This window comes from Coloeus monedula (assembly GCF_965178545.1).
Source record: "Coloeus monedula genome assembly, chromosome: 7".
NCBI classification, from domain to species: Eukaryota; Metazoa; Chordata; class Aves; order Passeriformes; family Corvidae; genus Coloeus; species Coloeus monedula.
In genome coordinates this window covers 1,066,417-1,088,255 of record NC_138787.1, presented here as the reverse complement: position 1 = coordinate 1,088,255, position 21,839 = coordinate 1,066,417, and the positions used below count along the sequence as shown (strand labels likewise).

At 46.2% G+C, this 21,839-nt stretch overlaps 1 protein-coding gene across 2 annotated transcripts in view; it reads left to right on the top strand.

The window, feature by feature from the left end:
• The first annotated feature begins 1,404 nt into the window (after positions 1-1,404).
• Positions 1,405-21,839, top strand: part of TRAF3IP1 (TRAF3 interacting protein 1) — a 30,484-nt gene continuing 10,049 nt past the window's right edge. Inside the window, exons 1-13 of one of the 2 annotated variants that reach the window (XM_082284959.1) lie at positions 1,405-1,577; positions 2,582-2,650; positions 4,534-4,695; positions 6,090-6,230; positions 6,375-6,845; positions 7,504-7,581; positions 13,349-13,424; positions 15,824-15,922; positions 17,630-17,711; positions 17,948-18,031; positions 18,345-18,456; positions 18,981-19,017; positions 19,575-19,651. In XM_082284959.1, coding sequence (XP_082141085.1) covers positions 1,455-1,577; positions 2,582-2,650; positions 4,534-4,695; positions 6,090-6,230; positions 6,375-6,845; positions 7,504-7,581; positions 13,349-13,424; positions 15,824-15,922; positions 17,630-17,711; positions 17,948-18,031; positions 18,345-18,456; positions 18,981-19,017; positions 19,575-19,651 — 1,611 coding nt within the window. In that variant the 5' untranslated portion in view covers positions 1,405-1,454. The remainder of the gene's footprint in view (positions 1,578-2,581; positions 2,651-4,533; positions 4,696-6,089; positions 6,231-6,374; positions 6,846-7,503; positions 7,582-13,348; positions 13,425-15,823; positions 15,923-17,629; positions 17,712-17,947; positions 18,032-18,344; positions 18,457-18,980; positions 19,018-19,574; positions 19,652-21,839) is intronic. The other variant, XM_082284960.1, reaches the window with a different exon arrangement.

Genomic DNA, 21,839 nt, shown 5'->3' with positions numbered 1-21,839 from the left:
GATGAATTAAATCAAACTAATGGCTGGAAAGTTCTGAATCCCACCCTTGAGGAGGAAGCAAAGCTTGGAGCAAAAGGCAGCTGATGTCTATTCCTGCTTGTAGTGGTGCTGAAATGCTCCAAGCAGGTTTCTGTGCCTCCCTTCAGATCCACAGGGATTGATGGAGATTTGATGTGCTCCTAGCTTCTGGTTCTTCAGTTAAATGGAGCTGTGCTTCCTCAGGGTGCCTCTGCAGGAACCATGAGCACAGCAGAGGCCAAATTTAAAGTCCCCCCTGAGATTCCTCCTCAGGCATCTCAGATGCTTTGTAGAGAGTCAGTGGAAAAACCCAGATAAACCACACAAATCCAAAATAAACATCCCTCTTCCCCAGAGCAGCTTCTTCCCAGTCTTTGTGCTTCCTCTGAGACTTCTTCCGATGCCCTCGGATGTGGAAGCTGTCAACACCTCCTCTTCTTCCCAGGATCACCAGATCCTGGAGTCAGAGCCTGTCTGGGAACCTCATCAGCAGTGGGCTGGGGGAGAGGTAAAACTCACTTCCCTCGAGCACCTGCTGGCAGGAGCCCAGGTGTAATTACCCAGTGGGCATGGAAGTGGCTGCTTCCCTTCTGCTGGAAAGATGGCCTTGCCTGTACTAAGACCAGACAGATTTGCTTTGTAATGTCTCTTTTTATTCCCAAATCTGATTCTTATTTAACAAAAGGATGTGGGTTGGAAAGGAATGGGTGATCCAGTGCCACCCCCTGCCATGGCCAGGGACACCTCCCACTGTGCCAGGCTGCTCCAAGCCCCAGTGTCCAGCCTGGCCTTGGGCACTGCCAGGGATCCAGGGGCAGCCCCAGCTGCTCTGCCCACCCTCCCAGGGAACAATTCCTGCCCAATATCCCATCCATCCCTGCCCTCTGGCACTGGGAAGCCATTCCCTGTGTCCTGTCCCTCCATGCCTTGTCCCCAGTCCCTCTCCAGCTCTCCTGGAGCCCCTTTAGGCCCTGCAAGGGGCTCTGAGCTCTCCCTGGAGCCTTCCCTTCTCCAGGTGAGCACCCCCAGCTCTCCCAGCCTGGCTCCACCCTTGGAGCATCTCCCTGCTGTCCTCTGGATTTGCTCCAAGAGATCCCCGTTTTTCTTGTGTTGGGTCCCACGGAGTCACAGTTTCGTGATAAAGCAAAAAACCAAAGAACAACTTTTCCCGACACGCTTCCCCACGCCGCGACACAGCATTTCTCCCTAGCACTTTTTCTTCGCTGGGAGCGGCGGGAGGAGCTGTTTTGGGGCAGTTTCCGGGGTTTGTTTTTTTAATCCCCTCACGGCGGAGCGGGGCGGGCCGGTTGCTATGGCCGCGGTGACCCTTAGCAACGGGCCGCGCGCACGCGCCGCGCGGGGCACGCCGGGAGCGCCGGGCCGGGGCCGGGCGGGCCCCGCCGCGATCCCGGTTCGAGCCCCCGCCCGGCCCGGTCATGAACGAGGCGGTGTCGCGGCGGACGCGGGAGACCCTGGGGCAGGTGATCCGCAAGCCGCCGCTCACCGACGCGCTGCTGAACAAGCCGCCCTTCCGCTACCTGCACGACCTCATCTCGGAGGTGAGTGCGTGGGTGTGCGAGTGGGGAACACCCGCGGGACCCTCGGCGCTCCCCCGGCACCTCCCCGGGCTGGGTGGCACTCGCAGGCGGCTGCTGCGGGGGATGCCCGGAGCGCTGGGTAAAGCACGGGGGTTTTGGGGCGCTGAGTGAATTTGGGGGGCTTGGGGGTGGGAAAGGCATGTATAGTGGTAGGAAAAGGGGTTCACGCTGGTAGAGGCGGGGTTAGGTAGGGTTTGGGGAAGGAATTGTTCCCTGGGAGGGTGGGCAGGCCCTGGCACAGGGTGCCCAGAGCAGCTGTGGCTGCCCCTGGATCCCTGGCAGTGCCCAAGGCCAGGCTGGACATTGGGGCTTGGAGCAGCCTGGGATGGTGAAACATCGCAGAATCCCAGAATCACTGAGGCTGGAAAAGCCCTCCAACTTGTGAGTCCAAGCTGTGCCTGATCCCCACCTTGTCACCAGCCCAGAGCACCCAGTGCCACCTCCAGGCCTTCCTGGGACACCTCCAGGGATGGGCACTCCACTCCAAGGCCTGAGCACCCTTTCCATGGAGGAATTCCTGCTGCTGTCCACCCTGAGCCTCCCCTGGCCCAGCCTGAGGCCGTTCCCTCTCCTCCTGTCCCTGTTCCCTGGGAGCAGAGCCCGATTTCCCCCCCGGCTGCCCCCTCCTGTCAGGGACTTGTGCAGAGCCACAAGGTCCCCCCTGAGCCTCCTTTGCTCCAGGCTGAGCCCCTTTCCCAGCTCCCTCAGCCGCTTCTGGGGCTCCAGCCCCTTCCAAGCAGATGTGGGCATCAAGGTTAAATATAGAATTAAACAGGAGGGAGGCCTGAGCTATAAGCAAGGATTGAGTCTCATTCCAGAGCACATTCAGATCTCAGAACTTGCTGTAGAAATAATTCTAAATAAGGTGCCATCACCAAGTCCAACAGATTTCCTGCTGCCACACGAGATTTATTGAGCAGAGGCTTTACATGTTCTTAATTTATCCCATTCCTTCTGTTTTTTAGGTGATCAGAGTGACAGGTTTTCTGAAAGGACTTTACACAGATTTCGAGTTGAAGTCAGATAATGTCAAGGTAGGCATGAGACTTCCTTATTTATCGAGCTCTGAGTGTTCTTTGCAACTTTGCCACAAGGTTCTTCTGGTCTTTCCTGTGTTCAGTATCAAGGACCTGTTGCTCTTTTTGTGAAGAGGCTGTAAAAGTTGCTGCCTGTAGGTGATGGTATGCGTTCCATGGGGTGAACACCTATAAACTTGTGCACAGATAGGTTTCAAAGAGTCTTATGGTCTCTCAAGAGAATCCATGGCCCTAAATTTATTACTTTATATATTTGTGTTTGTAGAAATACACACACACACACATATACATATGGTATATAAATATATACATTAAATATCCTTGTTAATATCCCAGGACTCACCTGTTAGGATGTGCATTCCCCAGTAGCTTTATTGCAGTGTAAAACTGGCTAATTACTGAAAGAGGAGGTTATTATTATTACTGAAAACTCTTTTTCTCAGGTCCAAGGATGACTTTACTCTCTGTTTGCTGCTTTCCCTTGATTTTTGGCTGGGCTGATGCCGAGTTCTCCAACTCCCAGCCTGATTTGGGAGCTTTGGTTGCTGATTCCTGGCAAACAAGGCAGTGTTTGTGTGTTGCCACATCCCTTGGTGTTTGTTTAACGTAGCAACTGAAGAGTGAGCTCTGGGAGCCTGACTTCTCATCCCTCCAGCCAGTTCCTGCATGTTTTAGTCACTGATTAATGTGTGTATTTACTTCTGTGACTGCTCCTACCACTGTCAGGATAACTAAAACGAAGTTATTTCTATCTGAATTGTTGCTTTTTGTTGGTACTGTCCTTGTTGACCCAAGAAGTAGCTTTCCCAGCAGCTCCTGAGCAGGTGTTTGTTGCATCTACGTGCTGCTGCCTCTCTGAGAATTTCTCTCACAAATTCCTTTCACAGTTTATGAGTCCAAGGGGTTTTCCAGAGAGCTCAGGCAGAGAAGATCAGAATCCTGGAGTGTGGGAGAAAATGTCTCAACCCTGAGTTCCTCTTCCCAAAACACTGGTCAGGAGGAAGAGTCAGCTGCTTGCTTATCTGTGATTTCTCTTGGAGTTGTAGAAGATCAGGAGAATAATTTTTGTCTGAGTAATCAATAGGAGAGAGCAGTAAGGAGGATTGAAATCATGAGGATTCCTTAACTGTGGGGACTTCCTGTGAAAGAAATTCACCTCCTGTACCAGCTGCTTTGGACATCACTGTCTGGGTGTTTATCAGAGGAGTTCATCTTGTTAAGTCTAATTAAACTTTGTTCCCATATAAATGGAAAATTAGATCTCAGGCTTGATCTTAAAAGTTTTCATATCAGCTTTATATATATATATATGTATACACACACGAGAAGTTTTATATTCATTTGTATTTATATCCATCACATCTTCTACCACTTGAAATTAGGGAAATAACCTTTTTTTTCTTTTAAATCTACCCAGTAAAAATCCCAGCTTCGTGGCAGTTGTTTGTTTTAATCCATTTGGAAGGGGCAAAGATGGGAAGTGCTCTGACTCTGGAGGCTCTTCCCACTTGTCTGTGCATGAGCTTGCAGCAGAACCCAGCTGTTTTTGGGAGAGTCGCCCTGGATTTTGGGATGCCACTGGAACAGCTCTGTTAAGCTCCATTGGCACACAAAATTTTCCTTACATGGCTTTCCTTTTTAACAGGCTGGTAAATAGTGCTGGGCTGGCTAATACTCCTTGAATTTTATAACATTTTATTAATAAACTCCTGGGTTTTTTCCCACTGAGTGTTCCACTTCACACCAGGATTTCATTCTCTGGGCCAGAAACCCTCCAGTAAGATTTCACTTGGTTTTACTTTATAAAACTGAAAGAAGTCTGCTAATTGTGAAGATAGAAAAATATCTCTTGTTTTGTTGCTTTTTTTTTTTTTTACCAGGATAAGGATTCCAAAATCAACTTCCTTCAGAAGGCCATCGATGCTGTGGTGATGGTGACAGGAGAGCCACTGTCAGTGAAACCAGCACGAGTTGTGGCTGGGCACGAGCCCGAAAAAACCAATGAATTCCTTCAGGCGATTGGGAAGTGTTGCTTAAATAAGGTAGGACAGAACTATATAGATTTTATGCACACAGGGAATTATTTCCAGAGCTTATTTGTGATGATGTGGGTGAGGGGATCGAGGGCACCCTGGGGAAGCTGCTGGGCTGTGGATCTGCTGCAGGGATCTGCACAGCCGGGATCCGTGGGCTCAGCAAGGCCAAGGGCCCGCTCCTGTCCTTGGGGCACAACAACGCCGTGCAACACTCCAGGCTGGGGCAAGAGCAGCTGGAAAAGGCCCTGGGAGTGCTGGGGACAGGGCTGAACACCAGCCCAGGTGGGCAAGAGGCCGATGGCCCCTGGGCTGTGCCAGCCACGGTGTGGCCACAGCCCCAGGGCAGGGCCCGTCCCCTGCCCGGCCCTGCTGAGGCCCCTCGGGGCCGTGTCCAGCTCGGGGCCCTCCGGCCAGAGGGACCCTGAGGGGCTGGAGCGTGGCCAGGGCAGGGAAGGGAGCTGGGGAGGGGCTGGAGCCCCAGGAGCGGCTGAGGGAGCTGGGAAGGGGCTCAGGCTGGAGCAAAGGAGGCTCAGGGGGGACCTTGTGGCTCTGCACAAGTCCCTGACAGGAGGGGGCAGCCGGGGGGGAAATCGGGCTCTGCTCCCAGGGAACAGGGACAGGAGGAGAGGGAACGGCCTCAGGCTGGGCCAGGGGAGGCTCAGGGTGGACAGCAGCAGGAATTCCTCCATGGAAAGGGTGCTCAGGCCTTGGAGTGGAGTGCCCATCCCTGGAGGTGTCCCAGGAAGGCCTGGAGGTGGCACTGGGTGCTCTGGGCTGGTGACAAGGTGGGGACCAGGCACAGGTTGGAGTCGATGGCCTGGGAGATGTTTCCAACCCAAATGATTCTGTGCCTTAATTACCACTCTGCTGTTATTAAGTGCACATTGGAAACATTTGGTCGCTCCTTAGTAACAATAACAGCAGACAGAGAATTGATGATGTTTAGCAGAGTTTGAGCCAGCTCCCCACACAAATGCATTCTGAATATTAAGGCTTTCAATGTTCACTGTTGTTCACTTTATTTGTTCGTCATTTAACAACATTTATTACGTTTGAAGCACAAAATGAAGCTTCAGAACCTTTAAAATTTTGGGGTACAGACACATTAATTATGCAACCAGTTGCTCACCTTTATCTCCTTTCAGTCAAATCTCTTAATTGTGGAATGAAAGTCATTTTTCCACTGTGCTTTTTTTGACTATGGAAATACAGTAATGGAGAAATCTGGTAACTGGTTGAAAACAACTGCAGGGGCTGTTCTTACACAGAATTATTGCACTCTTACATGGAATTATTATGTTCTTACACTGAATTGTTACATTCTTAAAATAATAATTACTACATTAATTATTTAATGAAATAGTTTACTCCTCTCAGTGGTGTCTTTCTGTTCCTTGCAGCTGTCCAGTGATGCTGCTGTAAAAAGGGTCTTGGCAGGGGAAAAAGCTGATGCTAAAGGGAAGCCTCCACCCTCCAAACCTCGAGATAAAGAAAGCAGAGAGCCCAAAGCAGAAGAACAAAAAAGTCATAGGGTTAAAGAGGTAGAATTTGCATTTTTGGGGGGGTACAGGGGTACCATGGTTTATTTGCTTGGGGTTTTTATAGAATTTTTGTGTTCTTGAAGTGTCTCTGTGGTTGAGTTGCCATGTGTTGGAATTAACTTTTAGTGTTTGCTTTCTTTTTAGAGCAGGAGAGACACTGAAATTAAAGACAGAAGCCCAAGCAGAGACAGAAAACCCAAAGGAGATTCGAAAGAGAGCAGAGAAAGAGAAAAAGAGAGGGATAAACAGAAGAATAATGAAGAGAGGCACAAAGAACATGAAAGAGACACCTCAAAGGAAGGAGAAAAACAAGAGAGGGAAAGAAGCAAAAGCAGAGTGACCAAGCAAGGAAGAGAAGCAGAAAAAACCAAAGGAAAAGGAGACACAGAGCGAGGAGATGATCTCGGGCATGAGAAAGGACAGGAAAGAGAGAAAAGACATGAAGGAGGAAGAGAAAAGGACAGACTGAAAGGACCCAGAGACAAAGATAAGGGCAGGGACAGAGAAGGAGAGAAAGACAGAGAGAGGGGAAGAGATCGGGACAGACAAAGGGACAGAGAAACAAAAGATGGGGAGCTTTTAAGGGACCATGGAAAGGAGAAAGCAGAGAAGAAGGTAATTGAAAGGTTATTTTGGGGAAGAACTTTCCCCACACCGTGGTTGGGACTGTGCTTGTTCCAGTGGCCTTCCATGTTTGTATTCCTGCTCATTTAGCAGGAAGGGGCCTTGTTCCAAACCCCTGCCATGGCAGGGACACCTCCCACTGTCCCAGGCTGCTCCAAGCCCCAGTGTCCAGCCTGGCCTTGGGCACTGCCAGGGATCCAGGGGCAGCCCCAGCTGCTCTGGGCACCCTGTGCCAGGGCCTGCCCACCCTCCCAGGGAACAATTCCTTCCCAAGATCCCATCCAGCCCTGCCCTCTGGCACTGGGAAGCCATTCCCTGTGTCCTGTCCCTCCATCCTTTATCCAAGTCCCTCTCTGTCTTCCTTGTTGGCTCCCTTCAGGTGCTGGAGGGCCTTTCAGAGTTGGAACTGGATGGTGTTTAAGGTCCCTTCCAACCCAAACCAGTCTGGGAGTCAAGGATTCAAAGTCCTAAACTGCCTCGAGAGCCACCTCTCCATTGCCTTTCATTTTGTTGTTCTTTTATCTTCCCTTCCTCTAAATATTTCTTAATTTACCTTTCTATTGTCTTGGTAGAAATTCAGGATTGATGGGCACCAAAATGCTTCTCTTAGGAGGGAGCTTGGATCTAAACCAGTTTCATTTCTTTCCAGCCCACAGATTCTGAAGAATCCACGCTTAGAAAACCACAGAGGCCAACCAAAGACAGCAAGTGCCAGCCAGACACTGAGGTGAGTGGTGGAGAAGGTAGGAATATTCAAAGTGTTGCATTTTCACTTGGGAATCTGCTTGAAAACAACATGAGGTTGAAAGGTAGGTGGATGGCAAGTTTTAGGGCTGGAAAATGAAATAAATGCTTCCTTGGGGTTGGTTTTTTTTAAATTTATTAAAAATTTCTCTGAGTTTGAACCAAAAGAAAAAAATCTACTCCAGTTATTTCATTTTCTAGATTTTATTTCTGTCTATTGATATTTTGGACACTTCTTAGGATCACAGACTAGTTTGGGTTGGGAGGAACCTTAGAGCTCATCTCTTCCAACCCCCTGCCGTGGGTTTTCTCTGCTCCTCAGAATCTTTCCTGGAAAGCTGATAGGGCTTTGTATTTATTTTTGGATTTTAGCAGAAGTTACTGTTTTGGAAAGAAAATGAGTCCACTGATGTTTCAGGGTCCACGTTTTGCAGCTGGAAGAGCAGCTCTGCACAGAAGCTGCTGCTTGTGATACCACTGTGCCTCCATCTGCTGCTTCCCCGTGGCCTGAGGCAATTTGGGGGAATTATGGAGCCATATGGCCAAATGTTTAAAGAGGGAGACTTCAGTAAATGAACCTAAAGCAGCACAGGCTGAGGGAAAACCAGGCAGGATCCCAAGTCTAGCAGGAGTCTCTGGGCCCACTGACATCATCGTTGTCTTCCCTGGGAGATGACAAATTTATAGCTCTTCCTTGGCTCAAATCCAACCCAACTCTTTAAGTTACTGGCACTGGGAGGGAGAGCTTATAAAAGAGGGTTTTTTTTTTTTTTAGCCTCCAGCAAATATTCATGGCCAAGTCAAACTTCCTGCAAATTGGGTCTCTAATGGAAATTCTGAGCCTCATCCCAAACTCTGGTCGTGCTCTTGGGCACCACGACAATGCAGCGGGGCAGTAAAGTTTCATTTCCCGTCCTAAGTGCTTTTGGGAGGCATTCCAAGGCTTTGGAATTGTTACCTGAAGTCCAAATGGCATTCTTGCCTCTGCCTGCTTGTGTAACAGCAGAGGCTGCTCGTTTTTGAGGTGATGAAAACACAAACTTCAGAGCAGAGCGTGGCAAGGGTCATCATTTTAAACCTGTGGAAGAGAGAGATGAGATGAAAATGTGCCCAGGGAATTTTGGGAGCTGAGATAGCTGCACAAGGTGATTTAGAGGAAATTCCAGCAGGGAAATCATTGGAAATTGCATCTCCTGGACTAGGGTTGATCTCCTGGTCCTCACAGGAGTTTCTCAGCCTTGATTTTCAGGGATTTACCCTGATTTCCAGGAAATTCCAGCAGGAAATCGTTGGAAATTGCATCTCCTGGTCCTCACAGGACTTTACCAGCCTTGATTTACAAGGATTTACCCTGATTTGGAGGAAATTCCAGCAGGGAAATCATTGGAAATGGCATCTTCTGGACTAGGGTTGATCTCCTGGTCCTCACAGGAGTTTCCCAGCCTTGATTTGCAGGGATTTACCCTGATTTGGAGGAAATTCCAGCAGGGAAATCATTGGAAATGGCATCTCCTGGACTAGGGTTGATCTCCTGGTCCTCACAGGAGTTTCCCAGCCTTGATTTGCAGGGATTTACCCTGATTTGGAGGAAATTCCAGCAGGGAAATCATTGGAAATGGCATCTCCTGGACTAGGGTTGATCTCCTGGTCCTCACAGGAGTTTCCCAGCCTTGATTTGCAGGGATTTACCCTGATTTCCAGGAAATTCCAGCAGGGAAATCATTGGAAATGGCATCTCCTGGACTAGGGTTGATCTCCTGGTCCTCACAGGAGTTTCCCAGCCTTGATTTGCAGGGATTTACCCTGATTTGGAGGAAATTCCAGCAGGGAAATCATTGGAAATGGCATCTCCTGGACTAGGGTTGATCTCCTGGTCCTCACAGGAGTTTCCCAGCCTTGATTTGTAGGGATTTACCCTGATTTCCAGGAAATTCCAGCAGGAACTCGTTGGAAATTGCATCTCCTGGACTAGGGTTGATCTCCTGGTCCTCACAGGAGTTTCCCAGCCTTGATTTGCAGGGATTTACCCTGATTTCCAGGAAATTCCAGCAGGAAATCATTGGAAATTGCATCTCCTGGACTAGGGTTGATCTCCTGGTCCTCACAGGAGTTTCCCAGCCTTGATTTGCAGGGATTTACCCTGATTTCCAGGAAATTCCAGCAGGAAATCATTGGAAATTGCATCTCCTGGACTAGGGTTGATCTCCTGGTCCTCACAGGAGTTTCCCAGCCTTGATTTGTAGGGATTTACCCTGATTTGGAGGAAATTCCAGCAGGGAAATCATTGGAAATGGCATCTCCTGGACTAGGGTTGATCTCCTGGTCCTCACAGGAGTTTCCCAGCCTTGATTTGCAGGGATTTACCCTGATTTGGAGGAAATTCCAGCAGGGAAATCATTGGAAATGGCATCTCCTGGACTAGGGTTGATCTCCTGGTCCTCACAGGAGTTTCCCAGCCTTGATTTGCAGGGATTTACCCTGATTTGGAGGAAATTCCAGCAGGGAAATCATTGGAAATGGCATCTCCTGGACTAGGGTTGATCTCCTGGTCCTCACAGGAGTTTCCCAGCCTTGATTTGCAGGGATTTACCCTGATTTAGGCACCGTGGCTCCGCTCGAGTCACGTGGCAGGGAAACAAATGCTTTAAAAACAAGGCAAGCAACTTTTCTGTGCACATGAGGGATATTCAATGACATTTTGTGGTCTCTGCTGCAGAACTAAGAAATTTTCAGCATCTCTCTTTTGCTTTTTATATGTATTTTTTCTATAGATAGTTATAGAATGTATATATCTATATATATTCACTATTACAGAAGTGAAACAGTTTGAGGCAGTACCCAACAAGTCAACCACTGTTTTTTCCCCTCAGGATTAACCTCTTTACCTTCTCTCTCTGCATTTGCTTTAGAAAACAGATCAATTTAGGCTTTAAAAAAATAAATTCTGCATGTACAGCAAAGCTGTCACTTAAAGTTTAGTCCCTGGCTTTGTCTCAATGCTCTTAGGAGCCTTAATGAGATTTTCTCTATTCATGCAAATCTCAGTTTTTCTTGCTGCTAATTATCAGAGGCTGGCTTTCAAATCTACTTAAGGCTGACCTTTTTTTTGGTAGCTGAAATGTATTTTTCTCTTGCTAAAGCAACTCTGTGTGTTACCCGGTGTGCAGGAGTCATCACATGGGTATCCATAATTTTCTGGAGCTAGAAGAAAGCAGGGATAAGTAGGAATTAAGAGACATTTGGCTACCACATGGCAATCAGAAGCTGCCTCAAGGCTGGCTCCTGCATCCCACGCTTTGGGATTAGGGTTGAGTCGTGTTCTGTTCGCTCTCAGTCCATCTCAGGGAAAAATCAGATTTGAAGTGGCCTCTTGGACCTTCTAAATAATGAAGATCGTTATTATTTAGACTTGACAAGAGGTGGGGGAGGTCACAGAGCATCTGGTGCTGCAGGTGGCTTCAGAACAGGTAAATCACTTCCCCCCCGAGGCCAAACACCTTGGAAAAGTCTCTTCCATGTTTCCCGTGGCAGCTGGAACTCTTGGCTGAGGCTTTCTGTAATATCCTGTCACTTCTGGCCTCTTGCAGAATGGGTTTGATTTTTGCCCTGCAAACTCTGGAACTGGTCACTTGGAGCAGCCTCTAAGCCCTGCCTAATGAACTCCTGTTCCCCTTGGAGCTTATTTAGGTTATATAATGAAGCTGTGGAATGGAAAAAGACAGCAGAGAGAACCATTCCATGGAAATCTGCAGGATATGGCTCAAGTATTTCTGTTCTGGAGGTGGGAATGTCCCCCTCTCTCTGGTGTCACTACACCAGAAATCCATCATTTAAACTTAGGCTTTAAAAACAGCGATTTTCCTCATCTCTTTGTGTTTGAGAAGTTTTAGTTTGCAGAATCTAACACCAATTGAACATCATCTTGTGAGACTTTAGGTGAGGCAAAGATAATTGATGGATATTTTCCTAATAAGTCTTACCAGCACAGCCTTAAATTGGCCTTAGCAAGTGGAGATCTTTCCTTGTATGTGGTTTTATTGACATAAAACCATACCTGCACACTTTATATTGTAGAGGTGGAAAGATACCTCCTGGCACTGTGGATTTAGGTAGAAGAAAAACACTGAGGAGAGTTGATGGAATTAAAATTGCTTTCACAGGCTTAATTCTTATTTGTTATTAGAGAACCATCAGTAGAGCTAATGAATCAGAGGAGAAAATCACAGTGGCTGATTTTATAATGAGCCCTGAAATGGCAGTGAACATTGATTTCTTGTGTCTTGAAGTGAAATTCAGCCTGTTTGAAGGTTAATAATGAGGGCAAAGCTGCAGCCTGGATGGTTTGCAGAAGGCTCTGGATCCTCTCCACGTGGAAACATAATTACTCAGGTCTGGGAAGCGTGCACGCATCCATCAAGGGTTCCACTGTAATGTGTTTTTTCCAGGATGGTGTGAGATGAAGTGCAAGATTTCCCTTTAATGGCTCCAGTGGCTGCTTTTCAAAGTCTTGAAGGGGAATAGCCTCTTTTATCTCCCTTTGGAAAGCCCCTAATCATAAATATTGAGGGATTTCTGGTTGTGTGTGCTGCCATAGTGAGTAAACGTCAGCTTTCACCCTGCACCTGCTGCCAGGCTGCACATGTGGCTCCACAAAAACTGTTTGTAGCCACTACCTCACATAAATAAATGACCAAATCCCCTCTTGCAGCAGCCTCAGCACCTATTCCCAGCTCCCTCCCCACCTGTGCTAATAATGACCTCACCCAAAGAGCTGCTGGGGCTGAAGCGTGCCAGATGTGCTCCTGCTGGTGTAGGAGCTTTCCTTTCCCTCCTTTCGTAGTGTTGGGCTTGTGCAGGTAATTATGAACAATTAAAATTAAGATGAACCACTTCAAGACTGGAATTCTGTCTGGTTTTCCTTAGAACGTGCCAGAGTTTCCTGAAGAGGAGGAACTCTTCCTTCTGCTGGAAGGTGTCCCTGCCCAGGGCAGGGGGTGGAAGGGAATGAGCTTTAAGGTCCCTTTTCCTCAGACCATTCTTTGATGGCATAAAAATGGCAGAATTTGTGATTCTCTGGTTATCAAGGTGGACATTGGAGGCTGGATTTGCTGATCTTGGAGGTCTTTTCCAACCAACAGGGCTGACAAAGAATCTGGGATGAAAACTGCAAAAAAAAAAAAAGCACATAAGGAAGGAAATAAGGAAATCCCAGGAGGTGCTAAACATATTTCAGGATGCTGGATAGGAGGCTTATTATCCAGGGTTTTTATCCAGGGAAGTTGCCATTTGAGTAATGGACTGTGCAAGCCTGGTAGTACAACTTGGAAATCCTTGCTTCTGTTTTGGAATGGAATCTAGAAAGATTTTGTGGCAGGTTGAAGAGGAGCTGTGTGTCTGATGCAGCTGAAGCTCAGAGGTGATTGTAGGAATCTTACTCATCATATTCCAAGCCCAGCACAGGTGCTCTACGACTTCCACAAGGTTGGATACTCTTAGTTCCCAGTTGGGAGTTGTTTTCCCATCAAATAAGAAAGAAAATAGCTGGCATAGATCCAGGAAAAAATTCCCCCACAGACTTGGAGGGAAGTAAACCCAACATAAACGTGTGGATCAATTCTTAGGTTAATATTTGTCCTGTAGCATACTTAGGAAAGCAACACAAGGAAGGAAATTTTAGATATAATGACATAATTTTTAAATCTACTGTTATATAAATTTCTGGGCTTTTTTTTGTTTGTTTGTTTTTCCAGAATGAAAGTCCTGCAAGGATATCAAGGCAGCCTTCAGCAAAAGGATCAAGGCATCGCTCCAAGCCCGGAGGAGAAGGTAACCACAGGGAGGATATTGGTATTTCTATCAAATATGCTGCAGGCTTATTGAGTAGGAATAGAAATACTGAAATATCCCTGTTTGTTATTGTCAGGGTTTGGTTTGTACTCCCAGCCTGCATTTGTGAATCCAAGGAAATTTTCCTGCCTGGATTTGGGATATAGGAAGTGAGATTCAGTTCAGTTTGCTCTTGTTCCCCGTGCATGCTGCAGATATAAATTCAGCCTGCTTTTGGTAATTTCTGTGTAATTACTCTCTAAATGAGCTTTTGGACTTGTCTGCAACTATTTCTGACATTTAACATTTGGTAAATGTTGCAGCAGAGCGAAGTGAGGGTTTGAGCCTTGAAATGGTTTTAATTGGGTTCAACAAACAGTTGGGCCAGGCTTTCCAAATAAAGAAATTATTTCTCTGTGGAGAAGGGTGCTTCCTTGCAATCATGTCACCAACTTTTGTAGTTAAACCTATTAAATATTGTACTTACACACTGACTGGAAAGTAGATTATCTTCAGAATACCCCAAATATATCCCAGACATCAGGAAGAAAGGAATCTTAGCTGAGCACTGCCATCCCTTTGTGTAGGAAACGAAGAGGAGGAGGCTGGAGAAATTCCTGGATAAGGAATAAAAGTGGCTGGTACCCAGAGCTCAGACAGCAGCAGTGGAACTGCAATTCCTGGCTGAATTTCAGTGCCTTTCCCCCGTCCTCTGAGTTCAGTGATCGATCCTCATTTCCTTTCAGTGCTTCGTACCCCTGGTATTTTAATTCTAAAGAAGTCACTGTACATAAACCACTTTAATGTCTCTGTTCAGAAGATTTAGTGACACCTGTGAATTGATACCTGTTAAAAACAGCCAGTTCTGGTTACAAATTGGTGCTGTTTAGACTAATGAAGATCTTCATACACTTAATTTGCCAATCTCACTATTACTAATTTCTGTGAAGGGATCGTGGTGCTGAGTGTCTTCCCAAGCACCCATGGTTTCTTTGGATTCCTGGTTTAGGTTTCCATGTGTCTGAGGCAAAATACTGGAGTTACATCAGTCCTGCTTCCAGGATAATGAGTAGCCCCTGTTTGGGCACCTTAAATACCTTGGAAAAAGCCTGGCACTTGGGATCTGAATGTGTGTTCATTTAGGAGCTTCATTCAAGACGGTGCTAGAAAATTGAAATTTTTATGTCACATCTCCTGTGCTGTGAAGTTGGAATCGTTTGGCAGCTGAAAAACCCTGTCTGGACTCCATTAAATGCAGCCTTATTTTACTGCTTAGTGATCCTTAGCTGATCCTAGAACTTCTTTTATTTCCCAAGATTTCAGTATTTGTTTTATATGGCACTAAACTGCACTGTCCAGACACACCCCATTTAGGGGGATGTCCCTTCAAAACCAGGATCCAGTTTTCCTGATAAATGGAATACAATGGATGAATTCCCCCATGCTCTGGCTTTAGAGTGGATATTTCTAAAAGATTAATGTATTTATAGATTTTTATATTTTAAAATGTTATTTTTATATTTTTATGTATTAATATATTTATTATTAATTATTATATTATTATAATATACTACTATATTATAATAATATAATAGTATTTAATTTATGGGGTTGTCCCTTCAAAACCAGGATCCAGCTTTCCTGATAAATGGAATACAATGGATGAATTCCCCTGTGCTCTGGCTTTAGGGTGGATATTTCTAAAATATTAATGTATTTATAGATTTTTGTATTTTAAAAATTTATTTTTATATATTTATATATTTATTATGGTATTATTATAATATATCATTATCTTATTATATGATAATAATATACCATTAGATTGTTACAATATTTATATATTTTTTATTATAAATATTGTAATTATTCATAAATTTAATAATTATAAATGATAATATGTTTTTATATATTTAAATATTTCTGTACTGAAATACTCCTCTTTTCCTGAAGCAGCACTGAAATTTTAGTTTACCAGAGCCAGGAATATTTTGAGGCATTACCCCTCTTTTTGTTCTGGCACCGTGGAGCTGCCACAGGTGAATAATGCAGAGGGCAGGAAAACTTTCTGGAGCTATCCTCATCTATTTTGCACAGTGGTGATGATCAGAGCTTTCTGTTGTAGCTAATATTAATTGGGAATAAATCAGTGTACAACAGGAGGGAATGTCTCTTCTCCATGGGCAGATAAATTAGAGATTTATGCTGAATATTTCAGCTTTCAGGAGTTCAGTCAGCACTCATTTAAAAAGTCTTTGTGCACCTTGAATGTGATTTATTGACACTGAAGAGGGTTTATTAAACTAGAAAGAAATCCTAGCAGGTATTTAGCCTGGCTTTTTATTTTGAATTTTTATTGGCTCTTGGGTTTCATTTGCCTATAAACTGGTTTGTTACAGGAGCTGTGGACGCGAGGAGTGTGGCAGATGGGATTTCAGAGGATGGTGCTGCTGAAGTGCAGGAGAAAAATGAACCAGGCCTTGCAGAAAGACAGAAAGGTAGGGAAAGTTAAAATGTGACTGCTATGGAAAGTCCAACTGGCGTGTTTGGGGCCAAATCCATGCAGCTAAATGATGTAAGGAGGGTGATTTATGCTTAATCCAACTGCTGCCGTGTGTTTTAATCACGCCTGATTCGTATTCTGCTTTGAAAAATGGCCCTCCCCTCATAAAGCAATTCCTTCTGTTTTCTTTCTCCTGTTCTTCTGTTTTCTGAGAGGCAGTGTCCCAAGGGAAATGCTGCACCTGAATCCCTTGGTGACTTGTTCTCTGTAAGAGGTGAATCTCTGCACGTTGCCTTTTTGTGCAGCTATTTGGGAGTCTCAGTGTTTGCATTTTATAGGATTCCAGAGGAAAGTTCCATCCCTGCCTTCTTACTTCTCCATTCTCCCCCCCAAGCTGGATATGGCACCCAAGACATGGATTTTTATCCAGCTCCAGCATCCCTGGAGCCATGGAAGCAAAATGCAGGAGGAGGAGCTGGAATTGCAGCAAAAAGCTGCACTTTGCTTCTCTGCAGCTGCAGATGCTTGAGCTGGTTGGGAGGATGGATCCCATGGACTTGGGAAGTGTTCCCAGCCCACCTCTGGCCCCCAGGGCCTCGTGGCTGTGGCAGCCAGATGAAAGATGGATGGATGGCCAAGACATTTGTGTGACCTTCCCCAGCTGGGAGAACTTCCATGCTAATTCCCTTTCATCTCCTGGAGCTGTCTTGTCCTGTGGAATGTATCTGGGATGGAACAGAAATTGATGTTGTCATTGGGATGGGTGTCAGAGAAACACCCCCAGGTTCAGTACTGATTTGGGTTGCATCCCCTGGGGGTGTAAGAACCAAATATTGTGAATCAGAAGAATAATGAAGGTTGGCAAAGACCTCCAGAATCCTCAAGTCCGACCTTTATCATCGAGTTCAACCTTGATTTTATTGACTGATCTTGATTTTCAGCTTTGCTCACCGAGGCACTGTAAACCCTTCATTTTTTAGGTTCAGGACCTTTAAGGTCCCTTCCAACCCGAGCCATTCCATGAGCCCAGGATTATAAAACATTGTTTATTAGCTGAAATAAACTGATTTTCCTGGATCTTTTTGAGCATTATTTCTGCCTGCTTCGCTTATATTTCGTTGCAGAGCACTGAGGCTCTGTATCCCAATTTTCCTGACCCTGGGAGAAGTTCCCAGGTTCTGGATGTAATTCCTGTTGTGTGCTTCATGCCTAACTCAATCAGATTGCAGAATAAGTAGAACTTTTCTGAAAAATCAGTGTATTTGTTATTTCCAAATTAATTTGCCAGACAATGACGAAAGACCAGCATCAAACATAGTTAAAAACTTTTAACAGAAAAAAGTGTTTTTAATAAATCAAGCCCTTCTCTAATGCTTTTTTGCCCTTTATGTGATGTATTATAGAATTTTTAAACATAATTGGGCTGAGTTTAGATGCTTTGAGTAGACTTTACTCAAGGAGTAGCCACCACCTCAACCAAGAATCCCAGCAGGGAAAAATAAGAGGTTAAGGGAAACAAAGGAATTGAGTGAGATGATGTCATTTTCACAGAGGAGGGAAATTCACAACGGTAAGAAACTTATAAAAATAAAGAAATTTAACTGTTCTATTCAGTGCAGTGCTAAGATTCAGAATACTGTCATAAAAAAATGAGCTTTTCCTCACCAGCTAAGCCCTGATTTTATGTTGTTTTGTTTAATAGAAGGAGAAGCGGAGAACGTGGCTCCTGAAAAGCCTGAAAATGGGGAAGTACCTCCTGACCCCCCTCCTCAGCCTGCCCAAAGGTGTGTTTTTATCCTTTCTTTTCTTAATCCATAAACTGCTTCCCTGTCATGTTATTAAAAAGAGGGCTATTGGAGGAGAACATTGCATTTCCTCCGTGCGCTCCATAAGGATGGCATTACGGATAAGGGGACCTCGCTTTTTAAACCCCAGCTGGATTTTCTGGGTGCTCAGCCAAGGTTTGTGGTGTTGTGTCACTCGTTAAAGTCACTTTTCCCTATTCCCACTGTTATTCCAGACGGATTCCCCGTCCCAGCAGCGCGAGGCCGGCTCCTCCCCGAGTGAAACGTCAGGAGAGCACGGAGCTCCTAATCCCAGAAAGGTGAGGGATGTGGGAGATGCAGAGTGGGTGTTCCTCAGAGCACACCCCTCCCAGCTCCTCTGGGCAGCACCAGCTTGGGGTGGTCACCTCGTGCTGGGGACACGTGGAGTCCCCATCCCTGGAGTGTCCAAGGAACACCTGGATGCGGCACTCAGTGCTCGGGGTGGGGATTGCTCACAGGCTGGACTTGGAGAGCTTTTCCAGCCTCAGTGATTCTGGGATTCTGTGATCTTTGGATGGCTTTTAGTTGAGTTAACACTGGAGAAATCTCAGTAACTCCATTCATTCCCATTTTTCCTTGTGTCCCTGACAGGAGCGGGAGCGCTAAAACTGCCCCACATGTGATCAGGGAGCAGCAGGTGTCTGATGAGGAGGACGAGCAGTTCGTGGTGGAGGCAGCAGGGCCCCTGCCAGAGATGCCAAAGGTCTGCTCCTGTTGCAACTTACTCAACCTTTTTCCATGTTTTGTTTGGAATGTCCAGCCTGGAGAAGAGAACAACCCAGGGAGAGCTCAGAGCCCCTTGCGGGGCCTAAAGGGGCTCCAGGAGAGCTGCAGAGGGACTGGGGACAAGGCATGGAGGGACAGGACCCAGGGAATGGCTTCCCAGTGCCAGAGGGCAGGGCTGGATGGGATATTGGGAAGGAATTGTTCCCTGGGAGGGTGGGGAGGGCCTGGAATGGATTTTCCAGAGCAGCTGGGGCTGCCCCTGGATCCCTGGCAGTGCCCAAGGCCAGGCTGGACGGGACTTGGAGCAGCCTGGGACAGTGGAAGGTGTCCCTGGCCATGGCAGGGGCTGGAATTGGGATGGTCCTTAAGGTCCCTTCCCACCCAAACCATTCCATGATTCCATGGCTTGTTGAAGTATCCTCCAGCTGAGTATTTTTGAATAGTTCCACATTCCAGCAGTGCCAGCTTTTTGCAACTAAAGCTCTCTTCCTGCATGCGTAGGAGCCAGAAGTGGAGCTGCTTGAGGACCAGAAGCATGGTACGTTTGCTTTTCTCTGCATTTATACAGATCTAGAATGGAGCACTGGGTTTAAACCAAGTGCTGAGCCCTTAAAATGCTGAACAAAGCAGTAAAATCCCTCCTGAGGGAAGGGGTTTGCAACGTTTGCAGGAAAAACAACTTATTTACCCAGGCTTGTTTTCCTGTGCAGCTGCATTTACAACTGTGTTAAGGACACGTTTTCTATGCATCCTCAGTGTCAGCAGGATTTAAAATTCTGCCTAAAGCTCAGAAATTAATGTTTCTTCAAGTGTCAGGTACAGCTTGTCAGCTCTGAGATACGAGGTTGGCTTTAAAGACTAGTTCTAGAAAAGCTTGGGAGAAAAAAGGTCAAATAACAAACACCTTAGGTGTCAGTGTTTAAAATACCAAATAAAATGCTGTTCATGTTGCTCTAAAAATGAAAAAAAAATTGCATTAAAAATTAGTTAAGTCTGCATTAAAAAAACACAGCAGTTGGGTTTTGTTTTATTGTCTGAATGTTTAAAACTGTTCTGTGGCCATCAGTGCTTAGAAAAATCCTGATTTTTCAACAGGTGGGCTGGTGAAAAGGATCCTAGAAACAAAGAAGGATTATGAAGCATCCCAGAAATCATCACAGACCACAGACAGGGTGAGGTGGCAATGGCCTTCAGAGAACTGGGAGATTAAATGTTGCAATTGTGACCTTTTTCTTCACTTCAAATGTGTTTTATTCCATTTATGATCAAGCTTTTCTCTGTCACGTCTTGTCTTGCTTTTGGGATTTTTTCTCCACAGTTGAGAAAGGGAAGGTAGGTTTTGGTTTTGCTGGTTTTTTTAGGGTTTTTGTTGTTGTTGTTGTTGTTTTGATCACTTTTGAAGTGTGTGGGGAGGATCTAGCAGTGATCACAAACCAGAAGGAAAAGGTTGGACCCCTCATATGTAAGTGTCTTCCTGTTACAACAGAGAGCTCTGGCTTTGCAAAGCTCCTGGTGTGAGAGGCAGCAAAAGGCAGAACATTGGGATGGACTTTCCTGATCCCTTGACCCCATGGAAAGTTTCTAAATCCATTTGGATATGCTGGTGAGAGGCACTGAGGCAGTGCAGGGATAAAAGTCTCATTAAATTAGACAAGTGTGTCGTGTTTTGGGGAGGTAAATGCATTTCATGAACTCTTACATCTTCCAATCACATTTCTTTTCATCTTAATTCAGTACTGTAGGGTTTTCCTACCTGTATGCTTTTCAGGAATGGTCTGTAGTGTTTGAGTCCAGCTGTTCACAGAGCTCTATGAAATCAGTGGTGACTCTTGAAGCCTGGACCTCTTGTCTGCCTGTTTTTGCTCTCCTGTCTTTCCCAGCACGTTGAGGAAGTTGGGATGGCAGATCTGACTCTTGGGGGAGTATCCTTCTTTCAGGGGTTTGGGGTTGGCTGAGATCCATGAATTCCTTCCATGTATTGCAAGGGCTGTGGTTGACGAGCCCAGGTAGGTTTAGGTGGGAGATTGGGAAGGAATTGTTCCCTGGGAGGGTGGGCAGGCCCTGGCACAGGGTGCCCAGAGCAGCTGGGGCTGCCCCTGGATCCCTGGCAGTGTCCCAGGCCAGGCTGGACATTGGGGCTGGGAGCAGCCTGGCAGTGGGAGGTGTCCTTGCCTGTGGCAGGGGTTGGAATGGGATGGGCTTTGAGGTCCCTTCCAGCCCAAATTCCTCTGGGGTGATTCTATGAATAAAGAACCAAATCCTTCTAAAAAGAGGAAAACACCTTTAGATTGGTGTCCAGAATCTGTGAGGAGCAGTTTTAGCTTTACCCAACTTGCTGAATGACATCCAGTTATTATAAATGTGCTTCTTGTGGTCCCTGTGATCACTGAAACACCTCTGCCACTGGGGACATTTGCCTGCTTGGAGAAAATCTGCCTTTAGAGAATGGTTTGGAGACAAAGAAGGGCTCCAGGCTGATTCTGCTGTTGATGCAGCAGCTCCAAAGCTCATTCCCAAGCTGGCACCTGAGACCAGGCCCTGCAGCTGTCCCTGTTCCCGGGTTTATAACTAGATGGTGCTGTTGGATCATCAGTTCCCAGGCTCAGTGTGGGAAGAGCATTAGGAATTCATCAGTGCTGGCTCTCAGCACTCCCTCACCGTGGGCTCTCCTGTTTGCTGGTGTCTCCTGTCCAGCACTGGGCATGGAACAGGATAATAGAGGGAGGATTTACACAATCACATGGATTTCAAGCTCAGGAAGCTTCCTCTGGTGTCCGTGCTAAATTTTCTGGTTGGCTTTTTTTCTTTCTAACTAAACCAGTCCCTTTTTAACCCCTTAAATATTTTTAAATGGCCAATTGTGACCCTCTACAATAACCATTGAGTCCCACTGCTGGTTTTCAGCCCCTAAAACATCCATTCAGTGCTTGTTTGTCTTTTGTTGCACTTTTGAAGCCCTGCTCTGTGTTAGCAGTGCCCAGAATAGACAACTAATTCTGGAAAAAAACCTGCTGACTTCCTAGTCCATCACATGGAAACTTGCCCAAGCTCCTGGAATTCCATGGGATCGCCTATCCAAGCAGCTGGCTGCTACTGCAGGAGGTTTCCTTGCTGCTACTGCTTTTCAGATTATGGGGTGGAAGTGGTTGGGATCCAGACAGGAGTGTAGTTTTCCTGAAATTGTGATCCAGAGGGAAGTGTGGTTCTCCTGAAATTGTGATCCTGAAGCTGTGATCCAGAGAGGAGTGTGGTTCTCCTGAAAGTGTGATCCAGAAAAGAGTCTAGTTCTCCAGCTGTGATCCAGAGAGGAGTGTGATTCTCCTGAAATTGTGATCCTGAAACTGTGATCCAGAGAGGAGT